This window comes from Neofelis nebulosa, chromosome 16, assembly GCF_028018385.1.
Source record: "Neofelis nebulosa isolate mNeoNeb1 chromosome 16, mNeoNeb1.pri, whole genome shotgun sequence".
Taxonomy (NCBI): domain Eukaryota; kingdom Metazoa; phylum Chordata; class Mammalia; order Carnivora; family Felidae; genus Neofelis; species Neofelis nebulosa.
In genome coordinates this window covers 50,383,525-50,408,718 of record NC_080797.1, presented here as the reverse complement: position 1 = coordinate 50,408,718, position 25,194 = coordinate 50,383,525, and the positions used below count along the sequence as shown (strand labels likewise).

Sequence of the window (25,194 nt, the reverse complement as noted above, 5' to 3'; positions counted from 1 at the left end):
ATAAAGTGAAAAAAGCAAAATACAACTAAAAAAGTTCATTCATTTCATAATTTGGGGAAAAACAGTATAAAAAATATTCACCAAAATGCTGAATCTGGATTAGTGGGATTTCAAGTGACTTAATTTATTATTTTTCTTTTTTCTCTAACTTTTAATTTTTACATTAAATATGTATTACTTGTGCTTCTTAAAAATGCAAACCTAGAGAGAAAAAAGAACCAGTTCCAGAATTAAGGTAAAAACTTCTCCAATATGCATGGCATTACACGAGTGGCCCAATCATGCTGGCAAAATAAATGCTTTCAATGAAAGGGCTTTGGTGGTGATTAGAAGAAAAGTGAAAATAAGAAGAGAAGAAAGTCAGGGCACCTGGGGGGGCTCAGTCGGTTAAGCGCCCAACTTCTGCTCAGGTCATGATCTCATGGCTTGTGAGTTCGAGCCCTTATCAGGCTCTGTGCTGACAGCTCAGAGCCTGAGGCCTGCTTTGGATTCTGTCTCCCTCTCTCTCTATGCCCCTCCCCCACTCACACTCTCTCTCTCTAAAATAAATCAACATTAAAAAAATTTTTTAAAAAAAGAAGAGAAGAAAGTGGTATTTAGTAAGAGTCCTGCAACATTAAGGGTAACCTGATATAAAGCTGTGTTTCAAAATCCTGCACTATAAAGTTGAAGGTATGTAAAAACTCATCTATAGTCTGCTATCCATGTTACTGTGCAATAATCATGTGCTATTCTTTCATCCTCCTCTCAAAAGAAATGAATGAATGAAGGCATGACAGAGAGGAAAAGGAGGAAGGGAGGGAGGAAGAAAGAAAAAAGAGACAAAAGATATTCTGGCTTATTAAAAATACTATATGAAAGAAGTTAACCTTTTTACTATGAACTACTGGAGATTCTTTTTTTTTTTTTTTTTTTTTTCCAACTTTTTAAATTTATTTTTGGGACAGAGAGAGACAGAGCATGAACGGGGGAGGGGCAGAGAGAGAGGGAGACACAGAATCGGAAACAGGCTCCAGGCTCCGAGCCATCAGCCCAGAGCCTGACGCGGGGCTCGAACTCACGGACCGCGAGATCGTGACCTGGCTGAAGTCGGACGCTTAACCAACTGCGCCACCCAGGCGCCCCTGAACTACTGGAGATTCTTAAGTAGAGCTGCAGGCAGATACATTAAATCAATGACCTGGCTATCTTAGTAATATGTAGATATAGTCTAATCCTATGCTACTACCCAAGGAAACAAACAAATAGTCTTAACATATACCATATATCATTTAAAAAAATATGAGACTAGACATATATTACAACTGACAGCAAAAGAAATCTAAAAATATATATATATATATATACACACATATATTGGAGACTAATTGCAAAGGGTACCTTTCACCCTCTTTGAAGAAGCCAAAAGAAGATGATCTTCAGGTAGAATGTGGGTAATGATACCAATAGCTCTTTCTGCATGAAATCTGCAATACAGACAGATATATTCTGGCATTTTTTAGTTACAAATAATTAAAGCATTTTTTAAAAAATCACAATTTATAATGTAATACCGATGGAATTTCTAAAACTATCTGTGGTAAAGGGTGCTGGTTTTTGTTTTTTAAATTTCCAATCTGTTGTGGACTGAACTTTTGGCATCCAACAGATTTCCATCTCCCACAGAATAAACTGTGAAACTGTTATTACAGCCTACAAGTCTCAACATGATCTTTCACTGGGGCTGCCTCTCCAACCTCATCTACATTCTCAGAAACAGCCCTCTCCTTGCCCTCCAAACACAAAGGCATCGCAGTTTTCTGAACATGCAAAAGCATACTCTCACCTAAGATTCTTGCACTTGCTTTACCGTCTCTACAGAATACTCTGCCCCTGAATATCCATCCATGGCTTACTCTTCAATGAAAAGCCTTTCCAGACAAGCCTATACAGAAGTCCCTAAAATATTTACTATAGTTCTTTACTCTTAGTTTATTTTATTCTTCTTCACATAGCAAGTATTCTCATCTGATGTGTTTGGTTGTTTGTTTATGGCCCCTCTCACCAAATAGAAGGTAAGCTATCTGCCTATTTTATCTACCAGTTCCTCTCAAATAACTCCAAGTCTTCTATCCCCATCTGCCAGGTAATTATTAATTTTCTCGTATCTGTCTTCCAATTCACTAATGGTCTCTTTTGTTGTGTCCAATGTGCTGTTTAACTTGTCTACTGAGTTTTAATGTCAATGACTATGTTCTAATACTAGCTATTACATTTTATTTTTTCAAATAGCTCTTACTGAAATATGATTCATACCACACAATTCACCCATTAAAATGTACAAATTCAGTGGTTTTTAGTATATTCAGAGTTGTGCATCCATCACCACAAGCAACTTCAGAATATTTTCATGACTCTAATAAGAAACTCTGGCATGGGATGCTTGGCGGGGGGCGGGGTGGGTGGGGCAGGGGGCGCCTGGGTGGTTCAGTTGGTCAAGCATCTGACTCCTGATTTCAGCTCAGGTCATGATCTAATGGTTTGTGAGATCGAGCCCTGCATAGGACTGTGCACTGATAGTGTGGAGGCTACTTGGGATTCTCTCCCCACCGCCCCCCCTCTGTGCCCCTCCCCCACTCACGTGTGGCGCATGTGCATTCTCTCTCAAAATAAACATTACAAAAACAAAAACAAAAAAAGTCTCTCTTGACTTTCTTCCAACTCTATCAGCCCTAGGCAACCACCAATTTACTTTCTGTCTCTTACGGATTTGCCTATTCTGGACATCTCATACAAATGGAATCATACAATATGTGGTCCTTTGTGACTGGTTTTTCAATTAGAAGAATGTTTTCAAGGTTCATCCAGGTTGTAGCATCTATCAGTTGTTTTATTTTAAAATCTGCCCTTTTTTTCACCTTTATCTACCCTCTAAAATATTACTGATTCCTTCTTTTACATCAAGGTCAGCAAATTTATTCTGTAAAGAGACAGATAATAAATATTTTATGTTGTGTGGGGCCATATACTCTGTCCCAACTTCCCAAACTCTCCTGATGTAACATGAAAGCCACAGACAATACATGAGTGAATGAGTATTGCTATATTCCAATAAAACTATTTTCCCCATAGGCCATAGTTTGCTAACCCATTTTATATATTTAATCATTTAAGAATACTTACTTTATAGTATCAACCAAAAAGTTTTGTTAGCTGATACTGTTTGGGTTCTAATCCTGTTCATTATATCTGCTGATTCCCACTAATAGAAGAAATGCTTCCCTAGTGGATTTTGAAATATATATTTTTAAAGTCTATTTATTTTGAGAGAGAGTGACAGAGAATCCCAAGCAGGCTCCATGCTGTCAGCACGAAGCCTGATGCAGAGCTCAAACTCACAAGCCGTGAGATCATGACCTGAGACAAAATCAAGAGTCAGATGCTTAACTGACTGAGCCACCCAGGTGCCCCTATTTTGAAATATTTTTATGGTGAGTTCATCTTAGGTAGAGCTAGATCTATGGAAAATCTGTATGGTTTCAGTTGAGAATTAATCACTTTCAAGAGTTTTGCATTTTCTTCCAAAAGGCATCTCAGGAGAACTAGCAGTCCTAAAGTACTTTTTAAATGTTTTCCTCAGTTTGGGGGTTCCTGAATGTATGACAGTTATAAATTCTGCTATGAGGCTCCTTTTTTGTTCAACTGAGAGCCCAACCTGAGATGAACAAGTTTCCTTGCCCTCTTTCTTGCCAAAGGGAAAATTTTTTTTCCTCCCAGTCTGCCCTTTCTTTCCCTGAGGGTGCAACCTTGATCTTGGCTTCATCTGAGTGTTTCACTTCTAACTCACACCTTCCTGTGGGCTAAACGCCTCTTGAATCCAGGATTGCTGTCGAACCAAGGGTACAGAAACTTCTAAGCTTTCTCATCACCCCAGGGCAGTTATGCCATAGTTCATGTCTACCCGATTGGATTTTAGCCCATGACTGGCCCTTGGGGATTTCCTCTCTCTTCTTGAAGCTCAGTTACACATTTAAAAAGATGATTGTTATATTTTATTCAGTATTTCTGCATGTTTTGAGCAAAATGTTTCTAAGTCTATCATTTAGACAGAGGCTATTGTATTACCCAAAGAAAAATTATTAATGCATTCAAAAGATAAGCCATATTCTGCATGAAGATATACAAGTCCCAATATTAAACCACATAAAATCTAAATGAATGGCTTATAAATTGGTACTATTTTGGATGACTTCAAAAAAATTTTAGGCATCTTGTTAAGACTCCAGGAAGACAAATTTAATCCATAAAGGATTAAGAAAAACAAAATAACAGCAACAACATTTAATCTCTCACTGAAAAGGAACGTGGAACTTACAGTGCATTGTCAAATTTCCCAGAGCTATACTGGTGAACATAAGAAGAATAAGCCAAGTCTTCATGAGCTGTTGCTACATGGATATTTTTGCCACCAAACACTGACTGCCGAATGTCAAGGGCTGCCTGAAAGAGTAATGAAAATACTACTATAAATCCTTAGAAAATGCTACCCAGTAATATTAAGCACCCTAGTAATTTAAATATATATTCTATGTGCAATCTCATCAGTTTTGAGGCAAAAGTCCTACTGTATTTAAATCACAAGAGAACATAAAAATCACTTATAAGGCCTGATTTTCTGAAGACTGAATCGAACTTAAAAGGAAATGGTTTCATACTATAAAAATCATTCATATATCTAGGAATCATATCAGTATTTTTGTCTATGTCCTTCTTCAAAAGTGAACTATAAAATCAAGAATGCCTTGTCCAGAGTGATGGCATAACACATTTACCTGAGAATGACTAATATAAGACCTAAAAGAATTGTTATCAACTCTCGTTGCTATTACAAAGACAGCTCTAATGACTCATACCAAATCAACAATGAAGACAAGTCATTACGGGGGCAAAATGATAAATGGAAAAGTACTCTTAAATATGAGCCCACAAGCTAAAAATTCTTTTCCTGGATAGTTCTCTTTAACTCTTAAAACATTTACTTTTAATCCTTCTAGATATTATTTAGTAAATTAATGTGCCATATTTGAGGAGGGGCTCAGAAAGAGTTGTTCTTAGAAAGTGGGTTATACACCACAAACAAATACAGGTCAGCAAGTCAATTCCGGTTTAAAGAAAAAAGTGCAACCATTAACATACCTGATAAATTGCAACAGACTGACAGATATTATCTACATTGAGTAAGTAGAACCCATAATCTAGCAGTGTATCAGAGTATTTTGGGTGTTTGGATCCAAAATGATCCCTATAAAAAGATATAAAACTATTAGGATATAAAGCAGGGAGAGACAATTTGAAATGGTATTTTTATTAATAATCACCTACCGTGCCAAATACACTGCATGTTTAATTAGCTGTTCTGCCTTCTTAAATTCACGTTTTACAACACAAGCCTAAGGATAAAGCAAAAGATTATTAAATAACTCTCAGTTAATTAGTGTGCTAAAATAAGTACATATTATATATTCAGACTATAAAGGTCAAAAGAAAAAAAGCATCTTCAAACATAAATAAAAGGGTTCTATTTATTAATTTCTTCCCTTCCAAGCACTTGAAAATTCTATTATAAGCAGATCTGTACATATTCTGGGAAATTACAAACTTAAAAATTTTGACAGTCATGCCCAATACAAACCTGTTATAACAAAGTTATCTTACAAAGCTGGTATACTCCCATCCTTCCAGATTACATAGTAAGTAAGTGGGGGGGGGAGGGTTCAATATAGTATTTTCTAAGCTGCTTATTTATATCTCAGTTCTAGAGTGGCTTAAGTATCTTGTAGTTTTCCTCTGTTAATTTTAAAATGCATAGAATTTCAAGTTTTCTTATTCTTAAAATATTCTGATTCATGAAAATAGCCAATAGTTTTCAAACTCTAAATATTATCTGCATATAGAAATACAAATCTTGGAATCTTGCACCTATATATATTAAGTTTATTTTGAAAGAGAGAGAGAGAGAGAGAGAGAGAGAGAGAGAGAGAGAGAAAGGATGAGCAGGGGAGGAGCAGAGAGAGAATCCCAAGTAGGTTCCGTGAGGCCAGCGCAGAGCCCAGTGCGGGCTCAAACTCATGAGCCATGAGATCATGACCTAAGCCGAAACTAAGAGTTGGATACTTAACCAAATGAGCCACCTAGGCACTCCTAAATCTTGCATATATATTAAACTGTCTTAACATTAAGTGTATATTCAATGTTTTAAATTAATTAAAAATATAGTAATATCCCTCTTCTAGCTCTGATAATCTGAATAAAGTTATGCCACTTACTTGTCTAAAATGACTTATTTAAGAAGTTTCGCAGAATCTTGGACCCTTTTAAATTACAAATTTAGGATCTTTATTCTAACTGAAATTTCCATAATTAAAATCAACCAAAATGGAATACTCAAAACTGAAAAACCTCTGGGTAGAAAGAATATACTTGAAAAGTATGACACTGTGAGGCTGTAATATTACCACTCTAAGATTTAATACTAGGTTAGCCTTGAGGAGAAAAATGACCAAAGTCCCTACAATTGTGGCATAAGGAATTGAGGCTGCTGGAAAGGCTAAGAAAAACAAAAGCAAACTTGGGGCGCCTAGGTGGCTCAGTCAGTTAAGCATCTGACTTCAGCTTAGGTCACATCTCATGGTTTCTGAGTTCTAGCCCCATGTCCGGCTCAGTACTGACAGCGCAGAGCCAGTTTCAGATTCTTTCCACACACACACCCCACCCCTCCCCCTCTCATGCACACGCACGCACGTGCACGTTCTCTCTCAAATAAATAAACATAAAAGAAAAAGAAAAGCAAACTCAAGTTAGGATAGCACCAAAATAATGTTTCAATCTGTACTTCAGTGAGTTGTATTATCAAAATGAATTTTTTCATGGGTTTTCTGGATATAGGAAAATTAGCTCAATTCTATACATAGGATAGTTTTAGAAACCAGTTTTCTAAAAGTGAGCATAGAAACTTAGAAAATAGACCTTGTTGGTCCATGAAGTACATAATACCTAACTTGTTAAATAACAAGTTAATTAAAACAGATTTAAAGCTTGCTAAATCTTGTAATTCATTAATAATTTTAACATTATACTCACCTTAGAAGCTTGTCTTAAAACATCCACCACAACTTTGACTGGTAAGCCCACTGTGATTTCTTTCATTGCCTCAATGCACCATTTGTAAGCCTAAAAAATATTTACAAAGAGTAAAAACTGATTAATCAAACTGACAGTATGTATTGAAATGATTGTGTATCTCTCTCCTAAGCTTTCAAGTACCTGAATAAGAACACACACAAAGTATTTACACTTAAAATTTTCTGAGACTAAGTTTTCTTGAAAGCGTAAGTTTGTTACATTTTTCTTTGAAAAACTGACCATGAAGAAATCAAGAGCATGTTCTCTCTTGCCCACAAGCCTTTGCAGATACTGCTCCCTCTGCCTTGTATACATTCTTCTCTCCTGAACTCTTAAACCCAAGTTAAGTTAACCAAGTTAGTTAAGTTAAACCCACCTAACTTGTCTTTCAAGCCCTAGATTAGGCTTCCTATACTTTCTTCTCCTAAGGCAATGCTTATTATTTTGTATCTTAACTACCTGTTTAGTTGAGTGCTCACTTTGTGAGAACTACTATTCTAAGCACTTTATGTGTATTAACACATTTAACTGACACAACAGCCCTATGAGATGCAAACTACTATGGGAAAATGAGGTGCAGAGAGGTTTAGTGCCAGGCAATGTGTTAACACCTAGGTATCTATTGGGAAATAAAACAATATGTCCTTCCTCTCCCAGTGCTTAGTGGAAGAAAATACTTCCTTTGCAAGCTTCCTTCTCCATTCCACCTAAAAGATTCAGAATTTTTATATAAAAATGAAATGTATGTGATTTAGGCCAAGAAAACCTGGTTTGTTAAGACACTAAATAACCAGATGTTGTTTCAGAGTAGTAAGTTAAAATCCTTCAAACTGTAGTGGACTGTAATACTGCTTTAAAATATTTACTGCTCCTGGGGTGCCTGGGTGGCTCAGTCAGTTAAGTGTCTGACTCTTGGTTTTGGCTCAGGTCATCATCTCATGGTTCATAAGTTCGAGCACTGCATCAGGCTCCGCGCTGACAGCACAGAGTCCGCCTGGGATTCTCTCTCTCCCTCTCTCTCTGTCCCTCGTCCGCTCTGTCTCTTAAAGTAAATAAAAAAAATTAAAAAAAAATTTTAAAATATTTACAGCTCCTCTTTGGGGAAGGATATACTTCCCTTCCACATTAAAGATGACATGGTCATGTGATTTCCTTTGGCCAATTTAAAAACTAATTAAAATATGAGAAGTGAAATGTGTGATTTCTGGGAAAAAGCTCTTAGAGTAAGTAATACTTCCTCATGATGTTTTTGCCTCTGCTCTAAGGCTGGTAATGTTCTAAATAGAGGATGCTCACCACATGGTTTTGATCAAAGTGTAAACAATGTTAAGCAGAGCCACAGGCATCCCAAGACAGAATGTAGCATGAGCAAGAAAACCTTATTTTTCCATGTCATTGCTATTTTGGGGCTTATATTACCTCGGCATAACTGAAGCCATGCTAATATCAAAATATGATGATAATTCATTAAGTTATATCCTCGATATTTGCATACTTTTCTGTAGCTATCAATGACAAACTTATCTATTTTTAAAAGAATAAGCTATCTAGGGTGTCTAGCTGGCTCAGTTGTTAGAGCATGTGACTCTTGATTTTGGGGTGGTGAGTTCAAGCCCCACACTGGGCACAGAGTTTACTTAAAAAAAAAAAAAAACTATCAAAATCCTTCAAGATACATTTACGGCCTTAAACATTCCTCATGAATGTGCTGAGTGTTGCAAAGACCACGAATAAAAAACAGTATAAACTCTTAATCTAAATGTAGACACAAAATAACTGTCAATTAAACAGTAACTGCCTAGTAAAGAAAGTGGAAACTGATAAATAAAAGGCATTTTTGTTCCACTGAGTACACTGGTGGGTCTGGACCACCAATACATTGGTAGAACTGGGTATGAAGCAAAGAATGGCAAGATATGAATCAATCTACGTGACAGAAAGAAGAGTGCAGAGTTCCAGAGGACAGTATGAACAACAGGAATGAAAAGATGAATCAGAAGTGGCTAAGATGAGTTCCTATGCAGAGATATAAAAAGATGGGGGGGGGGGCGCACCTGAAGAACTTTAGAAGTAGGCATTTCTTTCTCTTTTTTTTTAATTTCATTTTTTTAAAAACGCTTATTCATTTTTGGAGAGAGGGAGCGAGAAAGAGAGGCAGAGGGAGAGAGGCAGAGAGAGAGGGAAACACAGACTCTGAAGCAAGCCCCAGGCTCTGAGCTATCAGCACAGAGCCCGACATGGGGCTTGAACTACTCATGAACCGTGAAATCATGACCTGAGACAATGTCAGACGCTAAACCAATTGAGCCACCCAGGCGCCCCTCTTCTTTTTAAGTAAGCTTCACACCCAGCACGCAACCCAATCAATGCCAGGCTTGCGTTCATGACCCTGATATCAAGACCTGAGCTGAGGGGTGCCTGGGTGGCTCAGTTGGTTAAGCATCAGACTCCGGATTTTGGCTGAGGTCATGAACTCAGGGTTGGTAAGATGGAGCCCTCCCTGTGCGTTGGGCTCTGTGCTAGGCGTGGACCTGCTTGGGAGTCTCTCTCTCTCTCTCTCTCTCTCTCTCTCTGCCCCTCCCCAACTTGTGGGAGCATGCATGCACATCACTCTCTCAAAATAAATAAACTTTAAAAAAAAAAAAAAAAAAAAAAAGACCTGAGCCAAGATCATGAGTTGGATGATTAACCAAATGAGCCACCCAGGTGCCCCTTAAGGTAAGCATCTCTACTACTCAAACTGTTGTTGGAGATCTCTCTCTCACTTCCTCCTTTACTGTCATTGGAGATCTCATAAAGTCAGCTATCCACACAAAGGTCTTCTGTGAATGGGTTCTTTGTTCTTGGTGTGTGAAAATAAAAGAAAGAGGCTAAGTTCTATATTTGGGTATGGAACCCATAGAAGCTATGGAACAATCATTGCACACAAGGGGCAGCAAAACAATCCATCAACAGAACTAATTCAGCAGATATAGGATTCATCATCAAACGTAACCAGAAAAACATACATAACACCCCTAAGAAATTGCAGGCATGTTGGTAAAGGTTTTAGATTTTTACAGGTGGATTTGATGTCTTCTTACATGGATATGAATAGCAGGATGATCCTAGCAGCAGGGTTTCACGTCACTGTATAATCATTCTAGAATTTTCTAGCTTTACCTCTAATTGTAATTTTCCTTTATGGAGAATATGGAATATATTAATGGGGCAAAAATCAAGATAGGAATAATTATAAAATATGAAAGTTAAATGACAGTTATGTGGCAGCATAAAATACTTATGATATCCTTCCATAAGTAAAGCAATCAAGTAAAGGAGTTAAAAAGACATAAATCACTTCTCAACTACATATTCATCAGTGCTGAAGCATTAATTTAATAGTATAAAGACAGGAGCAAAGTTATCTTTCTCATAAGGCAGAGGAAGGAGAAAAACAATGCAATAAAGTATAATAAATAAAACCTAGCTTCCCATTAAAATGAATGCCTTCAAGTTATGATATTTTACCCAGAGCTGCACATCCAATAAGAAACCATCTATAAAGGTTCATTTGACAGAGCATGCCCATCAAAATAATTTAGACAGCAATATATTTGGTCAAATTAAAAACAAAATAGGCCATAAATCATGTATGTGTATGTTTAAAATACATCTCACAGAATGTTTTTTTGTCTCATTTTAAATATTCCATTACAAAAAATAAAATCAAAACAAGTAATAAATATTCCATTACAAATGTGTATTGCTTTAAGTAAACCCAGTATGTAAAAATATGATTAAGACAAATATAAGATTGTATGATTTATCCTTTCAAAATTTTTATTTTATTTTATTATTTATTTTCATTTTTTAAACAAATTTCATTATTTTTTTTAAGTAATCTCTATACCCAATGTGGGGCTCAAACTTACAAACTTGAGACCAAGAGTCACATGCTCTACCGACTGAGCCAGCCAGGCACCCCCATCCTTTTTTTTAAATCGAAGTACAGTTGACATGCAATGTTACAGTGGCTTCAGGATACAACGCTGTGATCTGACAATTGTATACAATATGCTATGTTCACCACAATAAGTGTAGTTCCATCTGTCACCATACATTATTACAATATTACTGACTACAGTCCCTATGCTGTACTTTTCAAGCCCATGACTTATTTTGCAACTGGATATTTTGTACCTCTTAATATCCTTCACCTATTTCTCCCATCCCCTCAGCCTGTAACTATTAGTTTCTCTTTGTTTATCTGTTTGTTTTGATTTTATCCTGTTTATAGCTACCTGCTGATCACAATGAAATGCACTTCAAAACACTCACCTCATCATAGTGACTTTTTGCAAATAGTAGTGCACACAGTTCTCCATACAGTGCAGCTTTGTTTGCTTGCTGGCCATGTTTTGAGAGTTTATCCATATATGTCTGAGCTAACTTAAACGTCTCTTCACCCAAGTGATATTTGCAGTTTCCATTTCGCACATGAAGCAACCTGCAAAACCAGAAATAACATTCCTCTATTTTTGACATTTCTAGCATGGTCCTCTCACAGATCGCTACTTAGTACCACCCAAATGAGTTAAGGAAACTAGATGTAAGAAGTACGGGGCAGCACTGGAAAATAACCATCTGGCCCAAACCATGACTGACTAAAGCACACAAAGAGTTGTCTCTTCCTAGAAAACTACCCATGATTAATCTCATCCAACTCTGATTCTTTTTCTTCTTTAAATATTTTGCATACTTTGTGCACTCAGAATGTGCTACATCTAACCCTTAACTCTTTTTGTTTCAAATCCAAAAGTAATGCAGTCTCATTATAAAAAAATTGGAAAACAATGAAAAAACAAGATCAACATGAAATACTATTACCTACCATTACTTTCCATTCTTTTGTTCTAGTTTATTTGTGCAATACTTGATTACTAACTTTATCTCATGTTGCTTCATAAATGCTCATTTTTTGGTTATCTTTCCAGTAAGGTAGGTTGACTGAAAATAGTGGTATTGTCACCTATTTCTTTTATAACCTTTATCTTCTACGGTGGAAAAATACAGTTCTTTACACAAAGTAACTGTAAAACCATATACACTATCTAATGATATGTAAGAGTAGCAAAATGCATTAGGTCAGATTGTGGTACCAACAGACTACATATATCTGTATAGACTATGTAAGACAGAACAGTGAGGAACTGACATATATTTATGTATCTATTATAATGCTGGCTAGAACTTTATGTGCATGTATTATGCCAATACAATCTTCTGAAAATGCTCAGCCCTGAGAGGGAACAGGGTATAAAAATCATTTAAAAGAAACCAGGTATGGAGAATCTGGGAAGGATTCTTCAAGAATATAAAAAACAGATATTTAAAATTTATTTTTTCTAACTATACCAAAAATATTAACAAATCAATGACTCGGGATGAGAAACATGTAACAGTCTTCTAATCGCTATCATTTCTTTGTACAGTCAGGGAAAACAGATGGAATAACTTCAAATGAACCAAGACAACTCAATAAGGTGGCAAACAGTATACAATGCCAGTGTGTATCCTTCCAACATTCTCCATACAGTTATCTGCTTTTAGAAAAGCCTAAAACCCTCCAGCAAAATAATATACTAAGGTTAACCAAAGATTCTGAATTTTTTATAACGTCAAATTCAAACTTAAAGCAGAAATAAGCAGTCATTTTCAGGCTTTCCTAGAATGGAGAATTGAATGGATTTATATTTTTAAGCAGAAATATAAAAGAAAAAATGTATGTTTTGGTATACATTTCAAGTAAAAAAATTTTTTCAATGTTTTATTTTTGAGAGAGAGAGAGCATGAGTGGGGGAGAGACAAGGAGGGGAAACAGAGGATCTGAAGCAGGCTCCAGGCTCTGTGCTGACAGCAGAGAGCCCAATGCAGGGTTCAAACCCACGAACCATGAGATCATGACCCAAGTTGACATCAGACGGTTAACTGACCAAGCCAGCCAGGCATCCTGGTATATAGAAAATTTTTAATGCTAAAGTAAGTGTACTGATACAGAAAAAAGAGACAATGTCATTTGACTGCCAAATTGCTATTCTAATGGTCAAGTAGTTAGCAATGATCCCTGTCACAATGGAAACTACGCACAGGAAAATAGAACTGAAAACTAGTAAAAGATTACTGGAAAAAGAAATATGCTGGTTCATATGATAAAGTTTTGAGAGACTCTTACAGTCCATTATTGACTGAACACCTATTATGTGCCAGTCATTTTTCTAAGTGAAAGGGATGCAGTGGTAAATAAGACCCTAAGGAGATTCACTCTAGGGGGAAGGAGTATAGGATAGGCAGACAAACACACCAAAAAGTAAGACATTCATTTAAAAATAAATGCGGGGTGCCTGGGTGGCTCAGTCAGTTAAGCATCCAATTCTTGATTTCAGCTCAGGTCATGATCTCATGGTTCTGTGAGTTCGAGCCCCGCATGAGGCTATCTGCTTGGGATTCTCTCTCTCCCTCTCTCTGCCTCTCTGTCTCAAAAATAACAAATACACTTAAAAAAATATAAATGCTACGAATCTTATAAAAATAGGGTAACATTATCAGGAGCTTCCTTTTTTTTTAAAGATTTTATTTTTGGGGCACCTGGGTGGCTCAGTCAGTTACGTATCCAACTCTTGATTTCATCTCAGATCGTGATTCCAGGGTCATGGGATTGAGCCTACACTCAGCGTGGAGCCTGCTTGAGATTCTCTTTCAATCTTTCTCCACCCCACCACCTCTCTCCCCCACTCACTCTTGCTCTCTCAAATTAAATTTTTTTTTTTTTTTTTAAGAAATCTCTACATCTGGGTGCCTCAGTTGGTTGGGCATCTGATTTCAGCTCAGGTCATGATCTCGCAGTTCGTGAGTTCAAGCCCTGTATTGGGCTCTGCACTGACAGCAAGGAGACTGCTTGGAATTCTCTCTCCTTTCATCTCTGCCCTTCCCCTGCTCACACTCTCTCTCTCTCTCTCTCTCTCTCTCTCTCTCAAAATAAATAAAATAAACATTAAAAACAAAATAAGAAATCTCTACATCCAATGTGGGGCTCCAACTCACAACCCCAAGGTCAAGAGTCATGCTCTACCGACTGAGCCACCCAGGTGCCCCATGATCAGGAACTTCCTAAAGAAGGTTCTCAGGGTTGGGGCGCCTGGGTGGCGCAGTCGGTTAAGCGTCCGACTTCAGCCAGGTCACGATCTCGCGGTCCGTGAGTTCGAGCCCCGCATCAGGCTCTGGGCTGATGGCTCGGAGCCTGGAGCCTGTTTCCGATTCTGTGTCTCCCTCTCTCTCTGCCCCTCCCCCGTTCATGCTCTGTCTCTCTCTGTCCCAAAAATAAATAAAAAAAAAAAAAAGAAGGTTCTCAGGGTAGATATGGAAGAATTCTCTTGAGAAGCTAACATTTGAGTTGATACCTAAATGATGAAGAAGCAATCATGTGAAGGTCTGTGAGGAAGCATGTTTCAAACAGAAGGAATAACTGCAAAGGCCCTGAGAAAGGGAAAAAAATGTGGCATAATCAAAGAACAGACAGAAGACCAACATGTCTGAAGTATTATGAATAAAGGATTATGTAAAAAGAGATGAGAAAGCAGGGGTATCTGGATGGCTCAGTTGGTTAAGCATCCAACTCTTGATCTCAGCTCAGGTCATGATCTTAGTTTGGGAGATCAAGCCCTTAGTTGGACTCTGTGCTGACAGCATGGAGGCTGCTTGGGATTCTCCCTTTCCCTTTCTCTTTGCCCTTCTCTCTCTCTCTCTCTCTCTCTCTCTCTCTCTCTCTCTCTCAAAATAAACAAACTTAAAAAAAGAGAGAGAGGGGCACTTGAGTGGCTCAGTCAGTTGAGCGTCCAACTTCAGCTCAGGTCATGATCTCACATTCCATGGGTTTGAGCCCCACATTGGGCTCTGGGCTGACAGCTCAGAGCCTGGAGCCTGCTTCGGATTCTATATCTCCATCTTTCTCTGCCCCTTCCCTGCTCATGCTCTCTCTCTCACACACTCTCTCTCAGAAATGAATAAAACATTAAAAAAAATTTTTTTTTAAGAAGAGGGAGAGATGAGAAAGCAGAGATAACAAAGATTTAATAGGGCCTTGCCAGGTCAGGGTAAGGAGTTTTGGCTGTAACAGTGAGATCTGGTTTATGCTCTAGAACAACGCTAATAGAATTTCCTGAAATATTCTATATCTGCTCTGCTCAATCTGGTAGCCACCAGCCACAAGTGTCTACTGAGTATCTGAAATGTGCCTAATGTGACTGAGGACCCAGTTTTTAACTTTAATTAATTTTATAAAGTTGTACATGGTTAATGACTATATACTGGACAGTGCAACTCTAGAAAGACTCCTCTGGCTACAGTGTGGAAGATGGATTATAATAAAGCCAAGAGTGAAAGGAAGACAACCAGGACAGAAGGTATTACAACAGTCCAAAAAAACCCAAAAATGACCTTGAGAAAAAAGGATACATATTAGAGATACAGAGTTGGTAGTGATCCAAAGGGTTCAATGAGGAAAAGGTTAAACTCAAGCACAGGCTGTAAATTTACAGAAGGAAAAGAACAGTATTCACCTCTCATTTATACAATACTAGAGATTGCATCTCCAACAATATTCACTATATTCTCACTAAAAATAAATTTCTAGAAATTATTTAATAATTGGCATATGATGGGGTATCAAACTAAATATTTTAAGCCAGAAATGCACAGCTTGACATTTTCTCCACTTCCTGCTGGTTGTCTACTGAAACAAAAGGGCAAATTAAACATATGGAGACTCTTCAGGGTCTGTATGTCCATCTGGGCTGACACAGAGCAGGATGAAGGATCCAAGAAACTTTTAGATTCAACTGAGGATCCAATTTTGCCTTAATATACTCAGTCTAATGAAAAGGCAGGTTCTCAAGGTTCTCCAAATGTGGTTCTACAATGTAAGTATAGTATTTTATTATCTTTTAAAAATATTTTATTTTTAAGAGCAGTTTTAGGTTCACAATAAAACTGAGAAGGTACAGATTTCTCATATACCTTCTTTCTCATAGCATGTTATTCTTTTTTAATGTTTTGTTTTTGAAAGAGGGCACGCAAGCAGGGGAGGGGCAGAGAGAGAGGGGCAGAAGATCCAAAGCGGGCTCTGCCCTTGACAGTTGCAAGCCTGATGCAGGGCTCAAATTCATGAACTGTGAGATCATGACTTGAGCTGAAGTCAGACACAACTGACTGAGCCACCTAGACGCCCCTCCCATAGTATGTTATTTTTATGAGAAAATACATTTGTATCTACCGATCAACAGCTATTGTCAAAAGCAATTACTATTTAACTGGTTAAACTATTCACTGTTTGGAAGGAAAATATACAAGTTTAGAAGTCATTAGCTTATGAATATATTCATGTTAAGACTGAGCAAGATGGGGTGCCTAGGTGGCTCAATTGAGTTCCAACTCTGGATTCTGGGTCACATGATCTCATGGTTCATGAGTTTGAGCCCCATATGGGGTTCTCTGCATCAGCACAGCCCGCTTCAGATCCTGTCTCCCTTTCTCTGTGCTCCTCCCCTGCTCGCACATGCGCAGGCTCTCTCTCATTCTCTCTCTCAGAAATAAATAAACATTAAAAAAAAAGTCAAATCAAATTTGGGGACAGAGAGAAAACTTACATAAAAATACCCATAACTAAATGTTACATAGAAAAAATGAAGACAGTAAAAAAGAAGAGTTATTTCTAGCCTTGCCTGCCTTTCCTTTAAGTACATGTTAAAAAATGTATTTTTAAACAAAATAGTTATTTATAAATAAAATACTAATCTTATTACACAATTCTAGAAATGTAAACAAGGGTAAAAAAAATAAACACCCAAGAAAAACATGTTTTTATTTTCCCAGCATCCAGTGCCTAGCACAGTTTTGGGTACACTGAGGCATTCAATAAATAATTGTTGAGTGAATGAACACACAAGCTCTACGACATAGCAAAAATATATATATAAAATAGGGACACCTACGTGGCTCAGCTGGTTAAGCATTCAACTTTGGTTCAGCTCATGATCTCAGGGTTCGTGAGTTTGAGCCCCACATTGAGCTCTCTGCTGTCAGCACAGAGCCTGCTTCAGATCCTTTGTCTCTCTCTTTCTCTCTGCCCCTCCCCACTCTCATGCTCTCTCTCTCTCCCAAAAATACATACATACATATATACATACATAAAATATACAGTCTGGTTCATAATATTCAAATCTAAACTAAACTAAGATGCCCATAGCAAGTTAACTATATTTTGGTGATCAGAGATAGGAGGCCAGACTAATGAAACTATGACAAACAAATATAACCTCTGAGGTTTGTCCAATTGTTAGGAGTATACTTATACAAGCTAAAACTATAAAAGCCACTAAGGACCATTACAGTAGGATTTGTTCCAACTTACCTCACACAACATTCTACTGCACGAAACCAATGAAGCATCTCATCATGTAGAGTACACAACTGAAGGCAGGACAGAAAAACTTTCTCAGCATCGCTGTACCACCCTGCATCTGAAAGAAAGCCACCTAAAGGACAAGAAAACCAGTAACTTTAAATAATTTTAAATAATTTAATAAGTAATTTTTAAAATAATTTAATAAATTACTTGAAAGCTAAAATGACACGCTTAAAATTAGTATTATCTAAAATGAAAACACCCGTAATATTAAAGTCCTGTGTTTAGCCCAAAACAAAGCTACTGTGAAACAAAAAACAAAACAAAAACTTTCAAACTAGGGGGATTAGATCAAAGTTGAGACCTTGAATAAGGAGTCAAGAGTTTTAACCCTCTAAAAATACTCTATACTCTAAGAATTGACATTTTCCAGTTAATTAGCCATATATTTCAATAATCCTAACGTTTTCAGTCTCTCTATACCCAATCTCAAAGAACATCTCAATAAAGCTATTATTAAGAAAATTGTCTCCATTGTCTCCAAATTGCGGTAATTTTAGGATCAAGACCAATAACTTAACTATGAGTTTGTTAGAACTTGATTCTACCTGCAAGATATTTCTTCAGTCTGGCTCATTATAACAACCAGACATTGGTATAAATGTTTGTGGAGCTGACAGAGGACGTCAATGAACACTAAAAACTTTCTGCCTTTCACTTTGGTTGATACTGAAGTTGTTCTACAGATTTTTACATAATCATCTAGGACCAAAGGGATGTCAACCTTAACATTCATCAAGATCACAGATACTCTTTTGCTAGAGACATTTTTGGGGGACAATTCTTGGCTGCAGTTTTATTCCAGGGACTATCAAAGGATAAATTTCTTTTCAGGAAAAATGTTCTGAAATTCTTCCAGCAAACTGTCTATGACCACTACAAAGAATTATTCTAAGATTGAAGGAAATGATCATGAAAATTTGTTAGCAAAGAAAGTGTATGTGCATGTGTAAGAGAGCTAAAACAGGCATGTGCACACATTAATGTAAGGAGTTAAAAATGAAAGGTAGTCTGTGTTGATGGAACAGTCCTGTATCTTGATGGTAATGAGTTATATGAATCTTTACATGGAATCAACTGCATAGAAACATACACACGCATGAGTACATGTAAAAATTGTTGAAAATGCAATAAGGTCTGTAGTCTACTTAACAGTACTAAACTTGGGGGCACCTGGGTGGTTCAGTTGGTTAAGCATCCGTCTTTGGCTCAGGTCATGATCTTACAGTTCATGAGTCCGAGCCCATCAGGCTCTGTGCTCACAGCTCAGAGCCTGGAGCTTGCTTCAGATTCTGTGTCTCCCTCTCTCTGCCCCCCCGCCCCCCACATCTCTCTCTCTCTCTCTTTCCCTCTCAAAAATAGACATTAAAAAAAAATTTTTTTAAATAGTGTTAAAGTCATGTCAATTCTTGGTTTTGATATTGTCTGTGAATCTATAATTATTTCAAAAAAAATTTTTTTAAAGAAAGTAAAAAGAAGGGTAAGTAACAACTTTAATAAGTAGTTGCCTGAAACATACTTATCTATGTAGATTTGTAAAAAATATATAAAATGTTATGCAGGGGTGCGTGGGTGGCTCAATTGTTTAACCGTCTGACTCTTGATTTCAGCTCAGGTTATGATCTCATGGTTCATGGGTTCGAGCCTCATGTCAGGCTCAGTGCAGACAGAACAGAGCCTGGTTGGGATTCTCGATCTCCATCTCTTTCTGTCTCTCCCCCATTCACGCTCTCTGTGTCTTTAAAACAAACATTTAAAAAAATTTCTTTTTAATGTTTATTGTTTATTATTTATTTTTGAGAGAGAGAAACAGAGCACAAGTGGGGGAGAGACAGAGAAGGAGACACAGAATCCAAAGCAGGCTCCAGGCTCCAAATTGCCAGAACCAATGCAGGGCTCGAACTCACGAATGCGAGATCATGACTTAAGCCAAAGTTGGCTGCTTAACTGACTGAGCCACCAGGCACCCCCAAATAAACATTTTTTTTAATGTTCCACAAAATTTAAACAGTATTTTTCTCTATATATAACAAACAAAACCTTCTCAGACTCCTTCCCCATATGTTTTCAGTATTCTTGTAACATCCCATTAGGAAATACAGGATTACCCTCATTTTAGAGACTGAAAAACTGAGGCCTTAAAAGGATTAAGTCTCATGCCACAGCATATGGTAAGCTGGTGAAAGAGGCTGGAGGCAGCAGGACATATTAGCAAAACATGTGGTAAGGAATTTATAGATGCAGGATTCTAAACTTTTAGTACACTATCAGCTATGTGACTTGAGCAAGTTCTTAACTTTTCTGAATCTTTCATTTGTAAAGTGCCATTAATACCAACACACCACTGGAATGTTAAAATATAACATTTAAATGCCTACTTTAGTGTTTGGCACAAAGTTAACATTCAATAAATCACACCTAATTTTTCTGATGTTTTTCTCAACCTCCTTATGTAGACTTTGGGAATGTTCTGGTGTAATCCTTTATCATTAGTAGGTTTAATGAGTCATGTCCTACAATAAAACACTTCTCTATTTTACTATTACTTACCTAAAACAAAGCCAACCTGAATGGCTTTTTCTTTTACTGCAGCATCAGATTCTGCTATGTAAGAGCACCGCCTACTGAATGAGTAGGCCAAGACTGAAGCAACTTTCACACCATGATCCATCAAAGCCTGGAAACAATGATGAAGCAAATGTCTGAAAGAGAAGAAAAGATTATTTTATAAAGATAACATATTTTACAGTTTTAGAAAGTGCTAGCTTGATTTTTATTTCTTTTTAAGTTTATTTATTTATTTTGAGGGAGAAAGAAAGAGAACACATGTGCATGGGTATGCACAGGTGTGTGCAAGCAAGCAGGCAAGGGGCAGAGAAAGAGGGAGAGAGAGAATCCCAAGTAGGATCCACGCTGGGAATGAAGGGCTTGAACTCACAAACTGTGTGATCATGACCTAAGCCCAAATCAAGAGTTGGACACTTAACTGACTGAGCACCCTGGCGTCCACTAGCTTTCTTTTTAAAAAATAACACTACCATTATTTTCCAAGATGGAATAAGATACAAAAAACTTTCTGCCTTATGAATTATGAGGCCATAATAATCCATAATTTAGCCTAATATTTTTATTCAGTAGATCACTGTGTGTTCCTGTATGTGTAAACAAATGTCAATAAAAAAGAATAAAACTAACTTTTCTTTTTTAAAAATTATTTGAGAAAGAGAGAGAGAGAGAGAGAACACGAGCAGGGGAGAGGGGCAGAGGGAGAGAGACAGAATCCTAAGCAGGCTCCACACAGTGTGGAGCCTGACGTGGAGCTCGATCCCACAACCCTGGGATCCTGACCTGTGCCAAAATCAAGAGTCTCTGAGCCGAAATCAAGAGTCAGATGATCAACCAACTGAGCCACCCAGGTGCCCCTAAAACTAACTTTTAAAAACCAAATCATCTTATAATTCAATAATAACCCAATTTAAAAATGGGAAATGGATTTGAATAGAGATTTCTCCAAAGAAAGTATACAAATGACCAATAAGTACAAGAAAAGATGCTCAACATCATTAGTCATAAGGGACATGCAAACCCAAATCACAATGAGATACCACTTCACACCTGCTAGGATGTAATCATTATTCTAAAAAAGTGATGACAAAAATATGTAAAAATTGGAACTCTCATACATTGATGGTAGGAACATAAAATGATACAGCCACTATGGAAAACAGTTTAGAGTTTACTAAAAAAATTAAACAGAGTTATCATATGTATACACCCTTAGTTATATACACAATTGAAAACATATGCCTACACAAAATCTTGTCCATAAACGTTCACAGCAGTATTATCATGATAGCCAAACAGCCAAAATGTTCACCAACAGATGACTAGATAAATAAAACACAGTATATTCATACAATGGAAAATTATTCAGCCATAAAAGGAAAGAAGTACTAATACAAGCAACAACATGAATAAACCTTCCAAACATTGTAAGTAAAAGAAGCCAGTCACAAAAGACCATATACCGTATGATTCTCTTTTCTAGAACAGGTAAATCTAGAGACAGAAAATTGATTAATGGTAGGCTGGGGGTAAGAGGAAATAGGAAGTGATTGTTAATGGGTACAGGGTTTCTTTATGGGGTGATGAAAATGTTCTAGAATTAGATGGTGGTGATGGTTGCAAAACCTTGTGAATATACTAAAGACACTGAATTAATTATATAATTTAAAATGGTGAATGTGGTGGTATGTGAATTATATCTTAATAAAAAACTCTTAAATAACAAAATTGTAAATACCAGAATCACTGCTTTGGATAAAGGGGAAAAAAGTCAAACTACATGCTTTTAGTTTCACAAATACATTAAACACTTACCAAGGGATTTTGACTTGGTGAAAGATAACCTGAGAGATGAAAGAGAGGTATTCCACTAAATCTTTACAATGGCTACGTTTAGAATTGTATAGAGAAATTTAAATTCCAGAAAGGTAACCTTTTCTTAAAGAATGCTCTTTTAAAAGTTTTGCTATAGCCTTCTTTTACCAAAATGAAGTTCTCATTTATTTATTTTACAGATTAATTTTAATTATTCAACTAACCAAAAAGTTCCTCTACAGTACACAGGCCACATTTCAAAGTTACCTCTAACGGCGAAATTATATCATTTACTTATTATTTTCCTCTCTCAAATACAAAATCCATGAGGAAGAGACATCGTGGAACTTATTCACAGCATCTTGAACAGTACCTGATGCATACTAGGCATTGAACAAGTATATACTTAGTTAATTTGTTGAACAAATAAAACAACTTGGCAATATTCATATTAGAAATTAGCAGTATTTTGTAAAACTATATTCTTATTTTCCTAGAAGTGTGGGTTAGGAAAAAGAAATAGCATTTAAAGCAAATTTCAGGAAGAATGCTAAAGAGAACAGCAAGTATATAATCAAAGGCTGTGTCGTCTATACTTGTATGTGGCTCCACCACATGTAACAGCCAAAATAGGGAAGATGAATTCAGTCTCCTTTTCTTGAACACAAAAAGCAAGGTGGTAATGATGGTTTCACAACAATGGGTAGGTAGGTACTTAATGTCACTGAATTGTACACTTAAAAAGTTACAATGATAAAATTTAGGTTATGTATGGTTCACTACAATTTTTAAAAAGTGTATTTACCTTTTATCCAAAGCTCTCAATACTTTAGCAAAAACTTCCAATTCACAAAATTCACTGCCCAGTTGACATAAGCGTCCCTGTTGGTAAAGCTGAAATGAAAAATAAAAAAGGTAATTAAAAATTTTTAATTTAATTTTAATTTTACTTTAATTATACTTCTAGATATAATTCGATGGACTTAATATTTAATGAATTTAATGGGTACTACCCAAAGTCAGTATGATTCCACAGCAATAGTAAATTAACAAATTTTTACAATTCATACAAGACATTTTAATAGTTGTATATAAAGTTAAAAATTAACATTTAAAATTAATTTAATTTAAAAATTAGTATCTGATACATGTTAAATTCTACAAAGTGCTATACACTTATTAAATAAGCATAAAAAGTTATGTTCAAGAAACTTTTAAAATTAACAGATCATGTCTAAAGTAATCCAGGATGGCCGGGGGGGGGGGGGGGGGGGGTGTGCCTGGCTGGCTCAGTCAGTAGAGTGTGCAACTTTTGATCTCAGGGTTGTGAGTTCAGGCCCCACATTGGGTAAAGAGACTGCTTAAAAATAAAATCTTAAATAAAGTAATCCAGGATGAAAAAATAAATTAAAATAATCCAAGATGGCAGGATTTCTAATCATGTCACAATCCCTTACTCATTTTGCCTGACTTTTTAGAACTTCTTTTAAAAGTAACATTTTAACAAATGTGTTCAATGTTTATCACAAATAATATATGCACACGGTTAAAAAGAGACAAATACTACTGTCCCTCCTTCTCCCACTCCAGCTTCACCAAATGCTTTGAATTTTTATATGCTATATAAATATAGTGCCTTAGAAGGCTGGAATTTTATCTTATTCACTTTATATTACACTTAACTCTTAGCTCAGTTTACAGAACAGGGATTTCAAAAAGAAGACAAGATCTAGAGTTCATGTGCCAAAATGGGCCAGTTAACTTTGTGCTGGGAAAATATACTACAAACTCAATCAACTAGTTCTTGGGCATAAATCACTAGTCTCAATGGAAGCCAGGTCAAATTACATAAGTATATTAATGCAAATCAATAAGGACTGCTGTGAAAAATCCGTAACAATTACCGAAGAGAAGAGATAAGGGGCTACCACATGCCCAGGAAGGGGAAGCAAAATGTCATCTTCATATAAAACGGTTGGATACTCATATTAACAGTAAACTTTCCTAAGGAAAGATTTGCTAATTTTAGAGATGATTATGTTTTCTGCTATAGTAAGAGCTTCTGGGAATGTAAACAGTAAAATTCACTATTATTAATCACTGTCATATTTACTTTGACTATTAACCAACAGAGAATAACTCAGAAAATAAAGTTGAGAATGTATGACCTAATCCGTATTTGGGAGCTTAACAATGTGATAAGTTTTTATTTAGGGCAGAAAAGTAAATCTACTTATCAAAATAAATATATACACACACTCCCAAAATGGTATAGTACAAAAAAACCTCACTTCTTACCAAAATAACTTATCATTAGCAAACTTAAGGCTTAGAATTTCTTTAAGATAGGAGAATGAAAACAAGTTATACAACCTTTTTGCCTGTACTCACCAAAGACAATTAAGCTTTGTATACATTACAACTCATCGTATGCCTTTAATGACTGAAAACTGGTATATCTTACTAAATGGGATTTGAAATTAAAATTCTGAAAAGTTGCTTCCTTAGTTACAATGTAAACATGCCCTTATTAACACAAGCCCCTCCCCCCCCTTTTACTCTGTTCAATTTTTCTAGCTAAAAATGGGTTCACATTTAAATTCTGGGAAGAGGGTAATGACTTAATTGTTTCCAATTATCCTTACCAGGTTTATCCAAAAATGCAAACTTAGACATTCTGTGAATGGGATTTGTGGATACTGATCCAGAATAAAAAAAGCATTTAATTCTTAAAAAGATCTAATATGTGCCAGGCATTGTTCTAAGTGCTTTTCATAAGTAACTCACTCTATACTTTCACAGATAAGGAAATTGAGGCATATAAAATTAAATAACCTGCTCAAAATCATACAACTAAAAAGTGGTAAAGCACAAATCCGGCCCCTGGCAGTCTGTCTTTACATCCATGTTCTTAATAATGTACACTACACTGCCTCTCAAAGATAATCTATCAGGAAGGTAGAGTATATATAAAAAGAGTAATTTTTAGCTTGGTTGGGGGGAGTCGGATGGGCTAAATGGGTAAGGGGCATTAAGGAATCTAATACTAAAATCATTGTTGCACCATACGCTAACTTGGATGTAAATTAAAAATAAATAAATAAATGAATGAATGAATAAATAAATAAATAAAAAGGGTGATTTTTAACGTT

General features: G+C 36.4%; 1 protein-coding gene across 1 annotated transcript in view; it reads right to left on the bottom strand.

Annotated features, from left to right (window-relative positions):
• The window catches only part of APPBP2 (amyloid beta precursor protein binding protein 2), a 52,536-nt gene that overhangs the window by 7,874 nt on the left and 19,468 nt on the right, over positions 1 to 25,194 (bottom strand). The window contains exons 2-10 of the mRNA XM_058705643.1: positions 22,848 to 22,936; positions 20,213 to 20,364; positions 17,609 to 17,732; positions 11,482 to 11,650; positions 7,120 to 7,209; positions 5,362 to 5,429; positions 5,176 to 5,281; positions 4,355 to 4,479; positions 1,381 to 1,466 (exon numbers count right to left, since the gene is read on the bottom strand). Coding sequence (XP_058561626.1) covers positions 1,381 to 1,466; positions 4,355 to 4,479; positions 5,176 to 5,281; positions 5,362 to 5,429; positions 7,120 to 7,209; positions 11,482 to 11,650; positions 17,609 to 17,732; positions 20,213 to 20,364; positions 22,848 to 22,936 — 1,009 coding nt within the window. The remainder of the gene's footprint in view (positions 1 to 1,380; positions 1,467 to 4,354; positions 4,480 to 5,175; positions 5,282 to 5,361; positions 5,430 to 7,119; positions 7,210 to 11,481; positions 11,651 to 17,608; positions 17,733 to 20,212; positions 20,365 to 22,847; positions 22,937 to 25,194) is intronic.